The sequence below is a fragment of the Perognathus longimembris genome, chromosome 25 (genome assembly GCF_023159225.1).
Source record: "Perognathus longimembris pacificus isolate PPM17 chromosome 25, ASM2315922v1, whole genome shotgun sequence".
Lineage (NCBI taxonomy): Eukaryota > Metazoa > Chordata > Mammalia > Rodentia > Heteromyidae > Perognathus > Perognathus longimembris.
Genome location: NC_063185.1, coordinates 17,093,311 through 17,113,376, shown reverse-complemented (window position 1 = coordinate 17,113,376; position 20,066 = coordinate 17,093,311). Strand labels below are relative to the sequence as shown.

Below are 20,066 nucleotides of genomic sequence, written 5' to 3'. Positions count from 1 at the left end.
GCGCAGCGGGGACGTTGGGCAGCCGTCTGCCTCCGCTGCTACGGACCGCGGCGGCCGGGCTCCCTCCCACAGACCCAGGGCCGAACGCGGAAGGCACGCCCGCCGCCGACGCCGGAAGTGGGGAGGCGGGCCCGGAGAGAGCATCCGGTAGTACTTCCGGCTCTTCTAGGCGTAGAACTTTGTGGTTCGGGCCGCCCCCGGGGGTCCTCCGGGGCTCCGCGGAGCGGCGTCGGGGAGGGAGGGTCGGGGAGCCGGCCTTGCCCCCGGGGGTACTACCGCGTACTTTAGGAACTGCCGACCCCTGGGTCACTGCCGCGGGTTTGACGGGTGGCTGTCCGCCTTCCTGCACCAGAGGGCCAGGCCTAGCTGGTGGAGGAGAGTGCTCGAACCCACAATCTGGTATGCTGGCCACCCCCGGGGGACTCGAACCCGCGACCTTGAAGTCACCAGCACCCAGTCACTCGGCCGAGAGTCTTTATTCAGCTGTGCACAGCGTCTGTTTGCCACCACGGGGATGGTGAAGAATAGCACTGGGCTTCAGCAGGGCTGGGTTTACAGGTGGTCAGCAAAGCAAGCAGGCAGGCATACAGGAGCAGAATTGGCAGGTTAGTGATCACAATCCCCGGAAACGGTGGTAAAGAAAACAATACGACATTAAAGCAAGCAAAACACTCTCTCTTTGTTCAATTCTTGGTTCTAGGTGTGACCCACTTAACTCCTTCACGTACCCTAAATCTCTCTCACACTGGGAAGTTAGGCTGGTCTTCCTCATTCCTTTCTTTTGCAAAAGTCAAGCAGCTCTATGGAAAGCTGCTATTGCTTATTGGGCTTAAGTTTGCCCTTCCTCATCCCACTACTATCTTGACTAAGCCAAAGAGTCGTCTAGTAAACAACCCGCTGAAAACCTGCTGTTTCTAGGGACTCAAGAAAGGGCGGGGCTCCCCTACACCTTGTGTTATGCTTGAATTTGAGACACACCCCCCCCCGCCCCCAAAGACCACCAAGGAGCTGCTTTCGATGTAAGAGCAAAAGGGTCATTTATTAGCAAGCTCCAGCTCGGTCCCGGTGATGCCAAGAGGCCCCTAGCATAATTTGACTACAGCTTTTATAGGGGTGGGTAGACAACTGTAGGGGATTTCCAACAGGGTAAGCATTTGATTGGTTAACATCTATGCAAGTCCATATGGAAACAGTGGTGCATTCTGATTGGTTTTTGCCCTTTAGCTTAACCGCATGTTTGTCTCAAAATGTTCTGTCACCGATTCCTGTTTGCCTAGTCTAGGGGTGGTCATGGTCTGGGGTTTTTCCAATAAGAAGACAGGTCCGCTTTCGGTCATTTGCTCAAGATGGCTGTTAGTCACAAAACGGAGTTTGTTTGGTTTTTACTTCAGCTCCACATTCCCCCCTCTCTAGAACCTTAGGAGCCAATCCCGGATCCTAACTCTAGAGTTCTAACTCTACATCTAAGTAGGATTCACACTGACCATCTCCCTGCAGACTCTGATATTGACTCCTTAAAACCATAAGTTGTACTGTATTAACTCTCTTTTACAAATGCTACCAGTCTGTTTATGATGCATGGGCCAACAGTGAGCACCAGAAGCAGCAAAACTGGGAGTCCTAATAGGGTAGACACTAAAGTGGTCAACCAGGGGGAGTAGTTAGACCATGATTCAAGTCATCCTTGAGATTTTTCCTGTTCTTCCTTTTCTTTTCGCTAAATTTTCTCTGACTCTGGCAAGGGATTCTTTAATGACCCCTGAGTGGTTGACATAAAAGCAACATTCCCCACCTAAGACCACACACAGCCCCCTCCCCCCCCCCGTAGGAAGACTAGGTACAGCCCTCTCCTATTTTGTAGAACCATTTCTGCTAAAGAATCATGGGAACTTTAGGGGAAAGCTATAGAATTTTCTAGGTCCTTTAGGTCTGCATCTATTGCCTTGCAGAGATTGGAAAAGGAAGAGCGTTGGTCAACCAAGGTGCCTACTTCGGTACCTAGCCCTGCCAGCCCCAACAAGGTTCCTATAGTAACCAAAGCAGTCACAGGCTCCCTCCTCCTTCTATGGGGATAAAAGGTTTGTTTCCCATCCTTAAAAGAACTTCTTCCTCTGAACGGTAGAGTAGTCTGGGTATCAATTGTACGAGCACACAGAAACTCCCAGTCTGGTTTAGGATGCTTTTGTGAGCACAAGGGGTTAGTCCCGTGGTACAGGCCCACCAACTGTTTTCTGCAGGCAGTATGTAGTCCCCTTGTCCACTTACTTCTTAGGTACGATTACATAGTAGCAAGGTGACACCTGGCCTTTGCAATCTTCTTGCCCTGTCACTGCTTCTAGAGTGAATCCAAATTTTCCTTTTTGTTGCCACCTGCAGAGATTAACATCTGTGGTTAAGGAGAAGTTACCAAGCATTGCTATTCCTTCGTAAAAAGGAAGTGGTATGACATAGCACATCCAGCAGGACTTAGTGATATCAGGCTGCATATGGTCTAGAACTTCATAAGTGGTAACTAACATTTTTCATAAAGGGGCTCCTAGAAGTTGATCTGGCTCAGCAATTGCTGTCGGCTCCTGGGCCTGGGTAGCGGTGATTTTATTCCCGCTAGGTTTCTGTACAGGCTTGTTCTTAACTGGTTGTAGCATGGTGTTGGGACCTACAACTATGGGGGGTGGGGATAGGGGAGAGGGACTCAGGGTCCTCAGGATTTGTAAGGTAAAAAGAATTCCGGCATGAGATCCTCCGGGTTGATACAGCCTTAGTCCCCACCACTTTCCTACTAGTTCCCATTCTCCCGCTTCCTTTCCTTTTTGGGTAAAACGGGCTGATACTTTGGAATCCTGATTACTTGGCTTGGTGAAGGACACCAAATCACCTCCCTTTCCTTGCCAACCGGGGTAGGCCGCTACACTGGTTTCACATCCCCACTTTTTGCAATAGTACTCAGAGGGCCCCCCCCCTCACCTTTTGGTTAGTTTTCCTCCAGGACATATATAACAGAATCTCCATCTACATTCGGGGTAGGCATCCTCCTTTGTCCAACTAGTCCATGCCCACGTCCTTCTGCCAAATGGCAGAGATCAAACATTAGATCTTGGAACCCTATCTGTGGTTCCTTGGTGCCTACGTCTATACTCTTTCCCGTTTCAGGGTTGTTTACAATCCAAGTCCATTTATAAGGATAGTGGGGGTTAGCATCTTTACCAAAAGCAACTTTAGCAAAATTAGGAATAAGCAGAAGAATCAACAACAACATCTTATCCTCTTAAGTTTTACGGCGCAGTTTAAGCTTAAGGGGATTGTCCTTGGAGCGAGTCACTTGCCGCTCCGGTTCTGGTTTGGGGATGAAGTCCTCGAACACCGGGCTTGGGTCTGCAATCTCTGGGATGGAAGCAGTGAGGCCCAGGAGGGAGTCCTGTCTTATATAGAGCCTTCAGGGGGGGCCACACGTCCTGGTGGGCTTGCTGCAAGGCCTTAAGGGAAGTCAAAAGCTCAGAATCATCCAATTCTACCCATAAATCAGACGGTAAGTTGGGTATCCAAGGGGAGGGGCTACTCCAAACATAATTTCAAAGGCAGTAAGCCCTATTTTGTGGGGTGGACTTTGCACCCTATAGAGGGCATACGGAAGGAGAATCATCAGGTCCCCGCCAGTCTCTACGGTCAATTTGGTCAGGGTCTATTTGTCCTTTCTACCTGTCCTGAACTCTGGGGTCTGTAGGCACAATGTAACTTCCAATTGGCCCCAAGCACTGAAGCTAAACGCTTAGACACAAAGGCTGGTCCATTATCTGACCCTATGATCACCGAAGGCCATACCTGGGTAGGATGTCTTCCAGTAACTTCTTGGCTACCGCATGCGCAGTCTCCCGTTTGTTGGGAAAGGCCTCCACCCAGCCTGAAAAAGTATCCACAAAGACTAGCAAATACTTGTACCCCTACTTTCCGGGTTTTACCTCAGTGAAGTCCACTTCCCAGTACGCTCCCCGTTTGTTTCCCCGTTGTGGGATTCCTGGGTTGGTTTTGTCCTGTATTAGTTAGTTGGCAAGCTCTGCAATGGGCTACAATATGTTCAACTTTGGAACTGGCATTTTTGATCTTTATTTTAGCGTGTCTCGGGAGGTCTTGCACCCTTCTGGTGCCTAGATAAGTGGTGTGATGTATTTTAAGCAACAATTGTTCTCCTAGTTTTTCAGGTAAAATAATTTTATTTTCAGCCCCCACATACCATTCTTTTCCCAAGGGGCGGCGGGACATAGGCAGTCTCCTAATCCAGTCCAGATCTTCTTGGAGCAGGGTCCGGAAGAGTAACCATCATCTTTCTTCCGCTGTCAGAAGGCCCCTCTCCTTATAAATGGCGCATGAGCAGTGGCAAAGGCGCACCTGCTGTCGGTGTCCACAGTCAGTTTCCGATTTTTACCCAGCGTTAATGCTTGGGTCAATGCCACCAGCTCAGCTTTCTGGGCGGATGTCCCCGTGGGGAGGGATTCAGCCCCCACCACGCCTGCCTCTGTGGTCGCCGCTGCCCCTGCCTACCTCTGGGCCTTCTCGGGTGAAGCTGCTACCGTCCGAGTCCGCCAGAGGCTGATCCGCTCGGATGCTGTGGATCTGGACCGGGATGTCCGCGCAGTCATGTAGAGGAGTTTCCAAGTCCGGACCGGGCAGCGGAGCAGCCGGGTGGAAGGTGGGTGGTGCCTGGAATGTAACTCTGACTGGGTTCGGCCACACAGTCCTTGCTGATGAGTTCTGCTTCAGGATTCCTTCCACAGCATGGGGAGTGGTTATGCGTAGCTCCTGACCCACGGTCAGTTTGTCAGCAGCTTCTATTGCACTCATCCTCAAGCAGGACACCCATCTGGCTGCCACTGGATCCAGGTGTTTTTGGACAGAGATGCTACACGTCTCTTCGACGGTCCCACATATTGGGTTAGGACGCCTCTTGCCACTCCTCTACTCTCATCCATGAGTAAGTGGGAGGGGTTGGATACATCTGGAAGTCCGAGTCCTGGGGCAGACAGCAAGGCAAGTCTTTCTCTTCTATTCTCTGTCCATTTGAAGGGCTGTCCTTCTTTGGTGGCCTTGTAGAAGGGCTTGGCTAATTCGGCGAACCCCGAGATCCACAAGCGGCAGAAGCCGGCGGGTCCCAGAAACTCCCTTACTTGCCTCTGGGTGGGTCTGGGGTACAGTTTCTTTTCTCGCCTGGGTTAGCCACCTCTGCCCTTCCTTGAACAGGTGCCCCAAGTAGGTGACCTCTGGTTTGTGGATCTGAGCCTTCTCGTCCAAGGCTCGGTACCCGAGGCTCCCAAGAGTCCGTAGCAGATCTCCCGTACCCCGACTACATTGCTTGTGGGTCTCTGCAGCTATTCACAGTCATCCACCACGTACTGCAGGAGAGTTAGCTCAGGGTGTTTTGGTCTGAACTCACCTATATCCTCATGGAGTGCCCCATCAAAGATGGTTGGAGGGTTCTTGAATCCTTGGGGCAGCCCGGTCCAGGTTAGCTGCCCGTTTATGCCCTCTTCCACATCCGTCCATTGGAAGGCAAACAACTTTTGGCTCTTGGGAGCGAGTGGCGGGCTGAAGAAAAAGCATCTTTAAGATCTAAGACAGTGACTCGGAGGCAGGGAGCTCAGGAGGGTGTAAGAGTTAGGCACCGTGGGGTGGGTGTCCATTACCCGTTTATTTACTTCTCTTAAATCCTGTACTGGCCGGTAGTCATTAGATTGGGGTTTCCGGACTGGCAATAAGGGCGTGTTCCAGGCTGACTGGCAGGGTCGGGAGTATCCCCGCTTTTCCTAGGCCCCATTCGAGCTTCCATGTCCATGGGGGGTACTGCCCGACCCGAACTGGGTCAGCCCCTGGTTTCAGCTCTGTGAAGATCGCTGGTTGGATGTCTTGCCATCCCCCCCCCCCCCCCGTCACTTGAATGGGACGCCCTTCGGAATCCAGGACTGAAGCGCCCCCCCGACCCCACCCCAGGTTCAAGTGAATTTGAGCTCCCAATTTGGTAAGTCAGTCTTGGCCCAATAATGCCAATAATGGGTAAGAGCACCCAGGGATGACCATACACCAGCGGGATACCCGGCCCACGCCAAGAGCCACCGTTCTTCGGGTAGTCCCTGAGTACTGATTCATCCCCATGGCTCCTTGGCACCCGGGAAACTGTGTTGGATAATTTACCGTGGGATTTTAACAGGACAGAATGTTGTGCTCCAGTATCCACCAGAAATTCCATTAGAGTCCCCTCCACCTTGAGGGTTACCCTGGGCTCAGGGAGGGGAGCCGAACCCCGTCTCTCCTAACCACTGAAGTCTCCAGTTCCTGCAACAAATATCCCTGTAGGGCGGAGCTCTTGGGTATCACCCTTATCCTTCCTCGGGTGGGGTAGACTAGGGCAGTCCTCCACCCAGTACACGGGGCAATGATGTATTCCATGCCCGATCGTATTACAGTAGGGGCTCCTCTCTTAACTTGGGGCTTCCCTTTTTCTTTGGACAATCCCTCAACGGGTGGCCTAATTCTTAACAGTGGTTACACTGGTTCTTCTGCAGTTCTGGTCTCATACTTTTGGATGGTTTCTTTTCTCGTGGGTGGGCATCTCAGTATTGCCTCCTATTGCAGCTACTAGGACTCTAGTCATCTATCTCCCTTGTAGCCTTTATTTGTTTATCTTCTGGGGCATCCCTAGTATTGTGGACTCTCTGGGCTATTGCTAGTAGATCTTGTAAAGTCTTTCCCTCCAAATCTTCTATCCTCTGCAACTTTCTCTTGATGTCTGGTGCTGCTTGATTAACAAAATTCATGATGACGGCAGCCCTGTTCTCTTCTGCTCCGGGGTTTAATGGGATATACTGTCTATACGCTTCCACGAGCCTTTCCAGAAATGCAGCAGGGGGCTCAGCCTTTTCCTGATGAATCCTATATACGATAGCCAAATGAGTGGGCTTGCGAGAAAATTCGGCATTCTGCTTTCTCCGGTTGTAGAGTCACTGGGAGTGAAAGGCCAGTCCTGGAGAGGCTGATTTCCTGTCTCATGGGTGGGGAGGGGGGGACGGACCACCGCCCTTAGTGGCCAGGGCCCTGAGTCAGCAGGTCCTGAGGAGATGGGGAAGGGGAGTGGTAGGGAGGGGGCATTAAGAGGTCTTCTTCAGGTTCCCCCCCACCCCCAAAACTGGGTGCAGGGGTTTAGGGGCCGTGGGTTGCTGTGTTAGGGGCCTCCTTTAAGTGCCAAGACCTGTGGCACTTTATCCTGGGGGTGGAGGTAAGAAGGGAGTTATCCATGGGAGGGTAAAAGGGACTTATCCATGGGGGGGGGTAAGAAGGGAGTTGTCCATGGGGGGGTAAGAAGGGAGTTGTCCATGGGGGGGGTAAAGTTATCCCTGGGGGGGTAAGAAGGGAGTTGTCCACGGGGACCACCCGGCAGCTCCTCTGGGGCTCTTGCTTCGGCTCCACGCTGGTCCCCGGCGCCTCATTTCCCGTAGGGAGAGCCGCTGAGGAGGCTGGGATCTGAGGATGGCGGTTCGAAGCCAGCCCAAGCAGGAATCGGCGCTCCGCCCAGGCAGCACGAAGCCGGCAGGGAAGCGCGGCCCCGGCGGTGCAGCGCCCCCAAGCGCCAGTCCCGTGGCGGCCGCGGAGCTTCCGAAAGCCGCCGGGGAGGAGGCCGCGCAGCGCGGTTTCCGTAGTGTAGTGGTTATCACGTTCGCCTCACACGCGAAAGGTCCCCGGTTCGAAACCGGGCGGGAACACTTGAGTGTCTTTTTCTTCCGTCTTCCCCACTCTCCTCGCGTCCCCGGTGGTCGTCGCGTGGGAGCCGAGACCTGCGCGCACGCGTGGCGGTGTTTTGCGGGATGGTTGGAGGCGGAGCCAGGCCCGCGGCTCAGGGCCAAGGGGCAGCGCGCCCCTGTACCCCGTCTCCTGGGGTCGGCTCCTCTCGTGGGGATCCCAGGCGCCGCCTTGCCCGAGCCCGGGCTCGGTCCGCGCGCGTTGGCCCCACCCCCGCCCCGGCGGCGAGGACGGACCCGGCGTGCGGCAGGCTTCTCCCTGCAGTCCCGCGGGGACGGCTCCGCGCATGCGCGCCCGGGAACCCGCGGCCAGCCGCCGCCGCCTCCGCCGCCGCCGCTGCTCCCTTGAGGGCTGTCGGGCAAGGACAAGTCCGGCGCCCGGCTAGCTCAGTCGGTAGAGCATGAGACTCTTAATCTCAGGGTCGTGGGTTCGAGCCCCACGTTGGGCGGTTGTACTTTTCTCCAATGATATGGCCTCGAGGGAAGTTCACTGTGGGGTGACGACGAGCCGAAGGGAACCGAGGGGGGCGGACGCGCCCTCGTCCCCCTGCACCCCAGCCGCTCCTTCTTACTTTAAACTCAACATTTCCTTTAGGTGGCCGTGCAGGGAACGCGACGCCACCGCGTCCGCCCGGCCCCCCACCCCCAGCCCGCACCCTCCCGCTCCGCGGGCCCCCTCCGCGGCCGCCCACCTCCACGTAACGGCTGGGCTTGTGCAGTCGTCACACCCCGACCCCTACCCCACCCCCATCCCATCCCACTCCCACCCCGACCGCACCCCATCCCATCCCCACCTCCATCCCCACCGCACCTCCACCCTATCCCGCCCCGGCCCGGCCCGCCCAGGAGCCGCGCCTAGAATCCCGCGGAGGAGGCAGTGGAGGACGCGGTGCGCCGCTCGCATCTGAGTGCGGGGCGCGTCCGTCCCCACGAAGAATTGAGATCCTGGAACCCGGGACAGGGCGGGGCCCAAGTAGCTTTTTAAGCCGCGATGGCCAGGCCCCGAGCCGTGAGTTTCCGTAGTGTAGTGGTTATCACGTTCGCCTAACACGCGAAAGGTCCCCGGTTCGAAACCGGGCGGAAACACTGGTGGCTTCAGCTTTTTTTTTTTTTTTTGCCCCCCTTTTTGCTCTTTCCCAGTAAGTTTAGATCCAGGAATTTTCAGTTCCTGATGTCGGGAAGGCGGAAAGAAGACAGCCAGGCCTGGGCCCCAGGGCTTCCTGGGAGGAGAGAAAACAAACATGGTGACAGACGGGGTAGGTCAGAATCTTTTCCCTCATCCCCATTGTGACCTCGAAGGAGGTTCGTTTTCAAGGGAGGAAGCAGTACGTGTGCAACCTAAACACGCCCGGAGCTAAGCCGGGGCATCATCGCCGGGGTCGACAGGCCGGTCAAGCTGTACCCAGGGCAGCTGCTTAGCGAGCTCGACTTGCTCGGCTGTGCTTTGCCCACCGACCGCCGCCGAGCGAGCTTCATTCACTCTTCCGACCGTGGAGGAATCGCCACGAGCTCCCATCATTGCTTAGGACTAAAAGGTAGACGCAACCGCCCAACGTGGGGCTCGAACCCACGACCCTGAGATTAAGAGTCTCATGCTCTACCGACTGAGCTAGCCGGGCGCTTGGATTCAACCTGCCCACAGACTCCTTCTTGAAGCTCAGGCAAGGGCTCACGTTCGGGCGTCCAGCTCTATTCCGCCTTTTCGGCACCGCGGGGTGACCCCCCGCCCCGGGCTCGGCGCTCCCAGCCCGCCCCTCCACGGCCCCCCGCTTTCTGCGCTCTCTAGACGCTTTTCCTCGTGGGGCGAACGCGCCCGCCATGTTAGCCGCGCAGGCGGAGGAGAAGGCCGGGGTGGGGACGGGGAGTTCGTCTCCGGGCGGACTCTTTTTTTGTGGCTCGGTAGATTCTACCCTCTGGAACTTTCCCCCGATGCGCTGCAAAGTTCGGCTAATATTTTAAAACTTGGAAGGAGGAGAAAGAAAAAAAGTCACAGCGCAAAGAAAGAAAAAACTAGTGGAGATGCCGGGGATCGAACCCGGGGCCTCATACATGCAAAGCATGCGCTCTACCACTGAGCTACATCCCCGCTCACGCTCTCCTGCTGTCTGAAAGGGCCCTACTTGGTCCTCGCCGCGCTCAGGGCTGCGCTGATGTGAGCTTGCGCACGCGCAGACCGCAAAGCCGAGAGTTGCGCAGTTGGTTCACACCAGATGGTTTTCTAAGTGTTGCGTGAGACTTTTTTTCCTTTTATCTGACACTTCAGCCATGAAGGAACATAACAAAGGTGTTTTTTTTTTTAATTTTAGGGGACTTTCTTGTCATTATTAAGGTGTGGTACAGAGGAGCTAGCATTTTGTAAGTCTGGTAACGAGTACATTCCTTTTGGGGAGGGCAATATCACCCTTTCCTTTATTCACCCCCCTCCCCCAGTTTCCCCTTTCCACCCCTGCCCACAAGTTGCATCGATCATTTTCCACATAGTGTGTATTGAAAATAGCATGATTGCATTGATTCGCCCCTTCTCCCTCCCTTTCTGTGTCCCCCTTAGAAGAAGGAAAAAACCCTAAATAAAAGCAAACACCACTACCACCACCACCAACAACAACAAACGTGTTTCAATTTCCTGGAGTTTTTTTTTGAATAAGTAATATTTTAAATGCTCAGAGAAGTTACACCTCACAAAGGAGGTTTTAAACACTGTGTGTACCAAGGTAGGTCTCATTGACAGCATGACCCAGCAACAAGAGGAGCTGGGAAGTGAGACAGACCAGAATCAGGAGGAATCATCCAACAGTGAGAGCAATCTCCACCAGGCCAGGGGGTCCTTCTCACCTGTAACTCTGTCAAGGAGGCCCACGTGGCTGGAATGGAGTTAGCACAAAGGAGAAGGACATTAGCTTTATTCTAAAAGTAAATAAAAACTTAAAAAATAGTATACATTAGCTATGGGGGGGGTTATTGTTACATTTTCACGTGTGTTTACAACCTATTCTGGTCAATCGCTTTTGTTGTGGCTGTCCCCGACTTCCCCCACTTCCCCAAATAATTTGATTCCATTGTTCTATTTTCATAAGTGCAACCAATCTATTTCTACCATATTCTTTTTTTTAATTTATTTATTAATTAAACACAAATTTTTTGACAAGGTGTTGTGCAAATAGGGTACAGTTACATAGTAGGGCAGTGTGTACATTTCTTGTGATATCTTACACCCTGTTTTTCTTTCCCTTCTCTAGGTCAGGTAGACATATATACAATACACAGTGTACCAAGAACATATACAGTAGCCACGTGGCCACGCCCAAGAAAATTCGCCTAGGGCTTTAAATGTAATGTCGATATTAGACCATATGTCGACAGTAGTCTTATATGAACGTAAATACGTAGCTTTTGAGCTATTGTATTCCACTGAGCAGTCAATTTTTGACCTTTATATGTTGAGTAGTTGTTTGGTTTTAGTTACATAATGTTGGGTCGCTGACCCAATCCTGTGGGAAATACCATTTGACAAGCAGTTTTTGGTTTCACAGACCTGGTCTCCACTGTCTCTCCGTCACCCCTTCTTAACAGTCATATATGAGGGAGATCATGCCCCTTTGTTTTCTGTGTTCTAGGCTTGTCTCGCTCAACATTATTTGTTCGAATTCTGACCATTTCCCTGCGAATAACAATATCTCACCATTCCTAATCGCTATGTAGTATTCCATTGTGTATAGTTAGCATATTTTTTGGATCCATTTGTCTGTGGAGGGGCATCTGGGTTGTTTCCATATTTTGGCTATTGTGAATTGTGCCGCGATAAACATGGAAGTACAAATGTCTTTTTGATATCTTGGGACCTGCTGTTCAGGATAGATGCCTAGGAGTTCTACCATATTCTTTCCCCCACCCTCCCAACCCCCTAGGGTTTCCTGGTGGTTTACCCTGCTGTTTTTATATGTGCCTGCAATGTATTTCAACGTCATTCACCTTCTATTTTTCCCATTTCCCTCCCACCCCCCCCTTCTCTTCCTAAATAGCCCCTTCATTAGATTCAGGTTCTGCATCAATATGCACGTATGTGTCCATATAAATATGTACCTCTTTTAGATCTAACTTCTACCTGTGAGTGAAAACATGAAATCGTTTTGTTTTGTGCCTGGGTGCTGTCCCTGAACTCTCTTGCTCTTTTGCTTCTTGAGCCACCGCTCCGCTTCCTGTATTTTCCAGGTTTATTAGAGAGAAGAGTGTCTGGGATGTTCCTGCCCGGGCTGGCTTCCCACTGAGATCCTCCGCTCTCAGCCTCCGGAGTAGGCAGGATGACAGGTGGGAGCCGCTAGCAACGGCCTGGCCAATGGCTTGCGGCGCCTCCAGTCGCATCCATTGTTCTGCAAATGGCACGGATCCCTTTTTCTTCTTTTCTTTTCTTCTGTCAGGGTTTGAACTCCAGGATCTGAGCGCTGTCCCTGAGCCTTTTCTTCACTCAAGGCTAGCAGTTCTACCACTCTGAGCCCGAGTGAGTGCCACTTCCAGTTCTTTGGTGGTGAATGGCAGATGAGAGTGTCACCGACATTTCCTGCCCTGGCTGACTTGGCACCGTGATCCTCACATCTCAGCCTCCTGAGTCGCTAGGATTCCATTTTTCTTTATGGGTGTGCAATAGCAGAGGGTTGCGGGGGGTGGGGTCATCAGCCCCTGGCGTGTTGGCGTCCAGAAAATGGAAGCGATCACAAGGTAACCACTGTAGACAGAAGGTGGCAAATGTAGACTTGTGCCAGGGGCAGGGAGAAGGGCAGAAAACCACAGGAGGCGAAGAAGGAAGTGGGAAACCCCAGATTGAGGAGGGGGGGGGGGACGACACCATCTCTGGGAGGGTAGCTCCTGACCCCTCAGGCGTGGCCTCCAGAGGGGACCTGGGCAGAGGACATGGAAGCAGCCCCTGTGGAGAGGGAGGGGGGTCCCCGGATACCAGCTGGATAGAGAAGAGACGCATGCTCGCCCCCCTCCGTCCCCCCCCCCCACACTGTGGGGTTGGAGGAGGGAAGAACCCCAAATACATTAAAAAAATAGAGGAGAGGCCATTTGCAGGGGATCTCACCGAAGTGGACGGGAGGCCGTGCTTGGGGGGGGAGGGGGTTGGGGGGGCCCCAGATTCCAGACGCTAAGTTTAGCCCAACGCCCGGTGCCAGGCTGACCCGGCGCCCGGAGAACCCGACACCGCGGCCCAGGCGCCAGGCCTTGCGCCCGGGGGCCGTGCGGGGTCGCCCTCGCCCCCGGGGCTCGCGCGCCCACCTGTCGCCGCCCGTTGTGGGGGGAGGGCGGCCTCGGGGAGCCGGAGGGAGCGGGGCCGCCGAGGGGGAGGATCGCCGGGCCGCGGGCGGGAGCGCAGGGCGGCGGCCTGGGTGCCACCCGTCCGCGGGCACCGCGTCTCCCGGCGGGGCGTGCGCCCGCCCCGCCCCGTCCCTCCCCGCGGGTCCCCGGAGGCCACGCCGGGGCCGCCCCCCCCCCCCGCTGCGATCCACCCTCCACCGATCGGCGGCGGCGGCCGGACGGCAGGGTTCCCCCGGGGCCTCCGCGAGGTCCCCCCCCCCACCCCACGAACCGGGGGGAAGCGGGGCGCGCCATGGCGGGCCTGGGCCCCTGGAGCAGCCCGGGCGCCGGGCCCGAGGCGCTGGCGCTGGCGGCGGAGCTGCAGGGCGAGGCGACCTGCTCCATCTGCCTGGAGCTGTTCCGGGAGCCCGTGTCGGTCGAGTGCGGCCACAGCTTCTGCCGCGCCTGCATCACGCGCTGCTGGGAGCGCACGGGCGCCCGCGCGCCGTCGGGGCTCCCGCCGGGCCCGCTGCCCTGCCCGCAGTGCCGGGAGCCCGCGCGCCCCGCGCACCTGCGGCCCAACCGGCCGCTGGCCGCCATGGCCGCGCTGCTCCGGCGCCTCGGCCCGGCCCCGGCCCCCGCCGGGAAGCGGGGGGCCCCGGAGACGGCGCCCGAGACCTCCCCCCCCGCGGCGGCGGCGGCGCGCCCCCGGGCGCTGCGCCCTCCACGGGGAGCCGCTGAAGCTCTACTGCCAGGACGACGGGCGCGCCATCTGCGTGGTGTGCGACCGCGCCCGCGAGCACCGCGCGCACGCCGTGCTGCCCCTCGACGAGGCCGTGCAGGAAGGCAAGGTGAGCGCGCGCGCGCCGAGGCCCTGGGTTCGAATCCAGCATCTCCCCCCACCCCCCCACGCCGGGGAGCCCCGGCCTCCTCTCCCCACCACCCAGCACTGATGGTGGGGGGAGGGCTGAGCTTTGTCAACCCCCCCCCCCACCCATGTCCTCACATCGAGAAAGTTCCTGCAGGGAGGGGCTGTGTGGTTCCTGGATTAAAGGGAGTGCCTGCAGAGTCTGTGTGCCAAGGCCGCTGCCTGTGCCAAGGGGGAGGCTTCGGATTCATTCCCGGGGCCTGGTTGTGTGCAGAGACTGGTGGCGCACGGCTCCTCTCCTGTGTTTCTCTCCTGCTCTGGCCCTGGCACCCGGGGTGGGGTGGGGTGGGGTGGGGGGCTCCCTGGTGCTCAGAAGGAGAGTTAGAGGAGAGAACAAGACAAATGGCCCTACACAAGCAGGCACTGTCTGAGGGGATCTAGAATCTTTCCCCAGGCAGTGCCTCCTTTGTGTGTGTGTGTGTGTGTGTGTGTGTGTGTGTGTGTGTGTGTGTGTGTGTGTGTGTGTGTGTGAGCCATAGCTCTATTTCCAGCTTTTTTTTTTTTTTTGGAGGGGTGGGGTAATATTTCATGGAGATAAGAGTCTCACAGACTTTCTTGCCAGGCTGGTTTCAAGCCATGACCATCCGATCTCAGCCTCCTGGGTAGCTGGGTTGACGGGTGAGCTGCGGGCACCGGGCTGAGGGTCTCCTTTTGTGTCCGCAGGAGCTCTTGGATTCCAGGCTGAAGGTCCTGAGGAAGGAGCTGGAAGACTATGAGGTGTTCCGGTCTACGGAAGAGAAGGAGGGCAAGGAGCTCCTGGTGAGCCCCAGGGCTCTGCCGGAGGGTGGTGTTGGAACAGCATGGTGGATTTCAGAAAGATAATGGGAAGTCCTGCACTGGCAACCCACGCTTGTCATCCTAGCTACTCAGTAGCTGAGATCTGAGGTTCAAAGCCAGCCCAGGCAGGAAAATCTGTGAGACTTTTACCTCCAAGGAACCAACCCCCCAAAAAAAAAATCACCGCTACCGCCAAAAAAACCCAACTGTCAAATGTTAACAAGGGTGGAAAACTCCAATGGACAGTTATGCTAGTCTACCTAGACTTCGTGTAGGTAGCAAAGCCTAAAGAAGCACCCCACATTGTGGGGCAAGGGAAGCCAAAAGGATGGGTCATGTCCCGTACTGAATTAGGGTGTTTACAATAGGTGTGCATAAGTGTGCACATATGCCTGAATCCCTGATCCCCAAAACCATGAGGAGGATGAGCCTCTCCTTTAGAGCCCTCCCAGTCCAAATGCCCCCCAACTTCTCTTGGGACAGATGCAGATGGCCACGGAGAAAGAGAAGGTTGGGGCTGAGTTCCAGGGGCTGAGAGCTTTCCTGGTGGAGCAGGAGGGTCGCCTCCTGGGCCGGCTGGAAGAGCTGTCCCGGGAGGTGACACAGAAGCAGAATGAGAACCTGGCGCAGCTCGGGGCTGAGATCACTGTCCTCTCCAAGCTCAGCAGCCAGATCCAGGAGACAGCTCAGAAACCTGACCTCGACTTCCTCCAGGTGAGAGCTGAGTATCGTGGTTCAAAGCCAGCCAGGGCAGGAAAGTCAAGGAGACTCTTATCTCCAAGAACTCAAGTGCTAGAGTGCTAGCCTTGAGCAAAAAAAAACCTCAAGGACAGTGCCCAGGCCCTGAGTTCAAGTTTCAGGACACACACACACACACACACACACACACACACACGAAAGAAAGCAAGAAAAGAAAAAGAAAGGCGGGCTGGGAATGCGGCTTAGTGGTAGGGTGCTTGTCTAGCGCGCATGAAGCCCTGGGCTGGATTCCTCAGTACCACATACACAGGAAAAGCTGGAGGTGGCACTGTAGCTCATCTGGTAGTGCTATCCTTGAGCAAAAGAAGTTCAGGGACAGTGCCCAGGCCCTGAGTTCAAGCCCCAGGACTAAGGGGAAAAAAGAAAGAAAGAACAAGAAAAGAAAAGGGGGGAAAAAATGAATGGAGATTGTCTGATGCTCTCTGACCTGGCTCTCTTCCATCTTTCCTTCTAGGAATTCAAAACCGCATTAAACAAGTGAGTAAACTTAATGGTTCTTTGGATCCTTTGAGCCTGGCTCTTTGGCTTTTCCACTGAGCTCTCTCTCTTCATCTCCATACCCGTCTCTCACCTCCTGATCCTATCCTTACTTCCTCACCTCTGTACTTTCTGAGGCAAATGCTCACCTGTCTGGCCCCTCTTTCCCTTGTCCATGTCTTTCTGGAAGGAGCTGGAAGGTGAATCGAGAGGAAAAGATACAGGAGAGTTCAGGGTCCCATATCCCTTTCAAGGATGAGGCTCCAATGACCTAACTTCCTTCCACAATGCCCCCCCCCCCAACAGCTTCTCCACCCACTAGAGACACAGACTGGTGACCAAGCGCTTCAGGTAGCTCTGAGCTGATTGTCCTCACTCAGTCAGTGATAGCAGGATGGGGTTCTTGGGCTTTCTATACAACCCCTGTCGTGCAGGTGTAGCAATGTCGCTGGTCCCAAGCCAACCACAGTCTCCTCTGAGATGAAGAACAAAGTCTGGAATATTTCTCTCAAGACTTTTGTCTTCAAAGGGCTGCTGACGAAGTTCAAAGGTAGGACCTGAGGATGATGTATTGGGGGTCAAACAGGGGAGGTGGGAGGAAGGGGTCACAGTGGGAGGAGATGGAATACTGGGGAATCCATGCCCATCTTGCACTCGCCTGGTCCTCCATGAACTGGGCCCTGTGCTTACACAGCGACGCTCAGCCTCTGGGTCCCCAATGAGCCTGACGGTGCGTCCATGTGGGGCGAGGGGCATCGTTCACCCACCCCTCTATTTTGTTTCTCCCCAGAGGATCTTCAGGGAGAGCTGGAGAAGGAAGAGAAAGGTACAGCAGCCCCGTGGTTGGGAGTGTGAGCGCCTGGGGCGGTGTCTCTGGGCCCTGTGTGCGGTTGGTTTCTTCTGCCCTTGGGGCACCTCAGCGGGGTCACTGTGACCCGGGGGGGGGGCAGTCAAGCAGGAGTGCCTGGGCCTCAGGACACTGAGATTTGGGGGGGGCGGGGGGAATCATCCGGATGCCACTCAATCTCCTGCAGTCCCCCCCCTCGGGGGATGGGGGGTGAAGCCAAAAGAGACGGTAGATGGGAAGGGCTGGGGGGGGGGCGCAGAGGGTGGGTCCTCGCCTGAGTCCGCCCGTCGACGGCCCGTCCGTCTGTCTCCCTCCCCAGTGGAGCTCACCCTGGACCCGGACACGGCGAACCCCCGGCTGCTGCTGTCCCTGGATCTGAAGAGCGTGCGCCTGGGGCCGCGCGCGCAGGACCTGCCCAGCCACCCGCGGCGCTTCGACACCAACACGCGGGTGCTGGCGTCGTGCGGCTTCGCGTCCGGGCGCCACCACTGGGAGGTGGAGGTGGGCGCCCAGGACGGCTGGGCGTTCGGCGTGGCCCGCGAGAGCGTGCGGCGCCGCGGCCTGACGCCCTTCACCCCCGAGGAGGGCGTCTGGGCGCTGCAGCTGCACGGCGGCCAGTACTGGGCCGTCACCAGCCCCGAGCGCACGCCCCTGCGCTGCGGGCCGCTGTCCCGCGTCAGGGTGGCCCTGGACCTGGAGGTCGGGGCCGTGTCCTTCTACGCGGCCGACGGCCTGCGCCACCTCTACACCTTCCGCGTCAACTTCCAGGAGCGCGTCTTCCCCCTCTTCTCCGTCTGCTCCACCGGCACCTACCTGCGCATCTGGCCTTGAAGGGCGGGGCGCCCGCCCGGGCCCCTCCTGCGTCCTCCCGGGGGTGGGGGGGTGGGGGGATGGGGTGGGGTGGGGGTGTCTGCCCTCCACGCTTCCCCCCCCCCCGATGCCCAGGCCCCGGGGACCTGGGACAGGGCCCAGCGTGCAAAGCAATGGAGCCTGCCTCTCGCCCTAGCTACCCATCTCAGGAGTGCAAGTGGGGAGCCAGCTGACGCCCCATCTCTTAGCTCTATCATTTTCTGATTCATCTCAGGGGGGGAATAAAAAAATCCCAAAGTGGAGCCGTGGCCCAAGTGGTAGAGCACCAGCCTCGCGTGACAAAGCTGAGGACGCACCGGTGCGCAGGCTCTGAGTTCAAGCCTGGGTGCGGGAATACAAGGGAAGAGAGCAATTGAAGAATTGACTCTCCCCGTCAAGCCAACTGGGCAAAGGGCCCCGCCCGGAGTCTTGCAGCCTCTTTGCAGTCATGGAGGCTCCCGTGGGTGGGGCCTGACCCGGGTAGGAGGGCCGCCTGGGAGGACGGAGCCCGCCGCCCGCAGGCCTGATTCCTATCCCGCCAGCTGGGTGCCCTGATTGACAAGGGCCGCGGCTTCCCGGGGACAGGGCGTCTGCGGACCTGTTGCAAAGGTGTGAGGCTTGGCCCTGGGCCAGCCCGCTTCCCTGTCCTTTTGCCTTCTTGACAGCTGCCCCCTCTGCTGCCGACTGGGACCCAAGCCCTGTGGATCCAGCTGCCCCCAGTCTGTCACCTACTAACTCCCCAGAGGGACACAGATTCTGCCCTCCCATTTTTCCAAGAGCGCAATGCCTCTTGGGTAAGGAATTCCAGGGTTCTGGAATTCTGAAATGTTAACGATGACACTTGTTGTTGGTTTTTTTGTTTTGTTTTGAAAAAAAAAAAAAAAAAACAGATACAGCCAGCATAGACAGGCACAGAGCACAAACATGTTCCCGACAAACCCTTTTGTCAACTTGCCAAACCTATGTCAATGGCAGGGCATTCTGGTGCTAAAGGCCTGCTCAGCCGGGCCAGGCCTCGCTGTTGGAGCTTCTGAAGGTCTCAGCTTCTGGGAACTCACTGCTGGACTTCTCCCTGCTCATGGCTCCCCCTGGGAAGGGATGTGGGAGAGGGAAATATAGATGATGCTTCTATCTCTGGGGGTGCTGGATTCATTCTTAACTCTCCAGTGTGGTTACAGGGCAAGTCTGGGCAAGAGTGTATGCTGGAGTGAGCGAGCATGTGTTCTTTGCTTTGTTTTAAGGCAAGGGGGGACATAGATTTGAATCCTAGATTTGGGGGGGATGTGGGTTGGCAGGTTGAAACTTGGTATGGAAGCCAGGGCTAGGTTTGGACTTAAGATTCTTCTCTCTAACCTGCACAGGTTGTTTAGAAGGATGATGTGCTGCCCTCCATGCTGTGAGGCAGGCAGGACACTGAGTTAGAGGCAGACTCAGTTAACATGGAATCAGGCAGTCCTGTGCTCTGTGGGTTGAGGTCAGGTCCACTCAAGACTTTGGATTTTTGCTATCACGTCTTCAGTCTAAGATCAAAGTGATAACTTTCAGCTTACAGCGCAATCCAAAGGTCAAACCCTGGGTCTTGTTCATGTGTGGAGAGAATCGTCTAGAACACCACAGCCAAGCCATGTATTTGAACATCACTTATTTACACAAACAAAACCTTTTTCTAACATTCAACTGCTGACAGAAATCATCCGGAATGCTATCTGGGCTGGTATCGCTTTCTGGTTATCACAATTCCCTTTGCACCACTTGACAACTCTATCCAACACCACAGGACAGGTCACAGGAGTGGGGCGTTTGGTGACAGGTCTGGGGTTGTAGCGTATTTCTAGCTTTGGTGTTTGTGGGTGTGGCTGTGTGTCTATGGCCACGTGTGCTTGTGGAGTAACCACACACAGGTTTACAGAATGGGAGAAATGGAATTGCAGTTACTGCAACAATTACAGTTACTGTAACACTTAAACAAGAAGGCGGCATGCTGTTTCTTGGACAGTAGGTAGCTTGGTGCTGGCTTGAAGGACACAGTTTGTGTGAGAAGGAGGAGTTCCCGCCTCCTAGCCTTTGGGCATCTAAGAGCTCAGAGAGCCCAGAGTCTGGCTCAACCGGTCTGTCTCACCGCACCCAAATGCAGGAGAAGGCCCAGATTCGTCACCAGATTCTCACAGGGCATTAGGACCACAGGGCCTCCAGGGACCAACCGGTGACCCCGTTCACTTGGCCTCAAGGGAACTACAGGGCAGACTGGGTCACCACGTCCAAGTCTGTGACCTGTGGGCCCGACACCCTGTGATCTCCGGGACGAGGTCCTGCCCTTCCCTTTGGGGTGGCCTCCTCCGGGCCACGGGCAGACCAGGGT

At 55.8% G+C, this 20,066-nt stretch overlaps 1 protein-coding gene and 5 non-coding genes across 6 annotated transcripts; 4 read left to right on the top strand and 2 right to left on the bottom strand.

Moving 5' to 3' along the window:
* Positions 1-7,672: 7,672 nt before the first annotated feature.
* On the top strand, positions 7,673-7,745 carry Trnav-cac. Its single transcript has one exon. It is a non-coding gene; the product is annotated as a tRNA-Val (tRNA).
* A 412-nt stretch (positions 7,746-8,157) lies between these two features.
* Positions 8,158-8,230, top strand: Trnak-cuu. The gene has a single exon. It is a non-coding gene; the product is annotated as a tRNA-Lys (tRNA).
* Positions 8,231-8,794: 564 nt separating this feature from the next.
* Positions 8,795-8,867, top strand: Trnav-aac. Its single transcript has one exon. It is a non-coding gene; the product is annotated as a tRNA-Val (tRNA).
* A 460-nt stretch (positions 8,868-9,327) lies between these two features.
* Positions 9,328-9,400, bottom strand: Trnak-cuu. The gene has a single exon. It is a non-coding gene; the product is annotated as a tRNA-Lys (tRNA).
* Positions 9,401-9,795: 395 nt separating this feature from the next.
* Positions 9,796-9,867, bottom strand: Trnaa-ugc. The gene has a single exon. It is a non-coding gene; the product is annotated as a tRNA-Ala (tRNA).
* A 3,419-nt stretch (positions 9,868-13,286) lies between these two features.
* Trim7 (tripartite motif containing 7) lies at positions 13,287-17,729 on the top strand. The gene is given in 8 exon segments (XM_048334027.1): positions 13,287-13,782; positions 13,784-13,921; positions 14,662-14,757; positions 15,259-15,489; positions 15,989-16,011; positions 16,446-16,561; positions 16,802-16,837; positions 17,178-17,729. Coding segments are annotated over 8 exon segments (1,551 nt in total). The 5' UTR covers positions 13,287-13,383; the 3' UTR covers positions 17,690-17,729.
* The last annotated feature ends 2,337 nt before the right edge of the window (positions 17,730-20,066 follow it).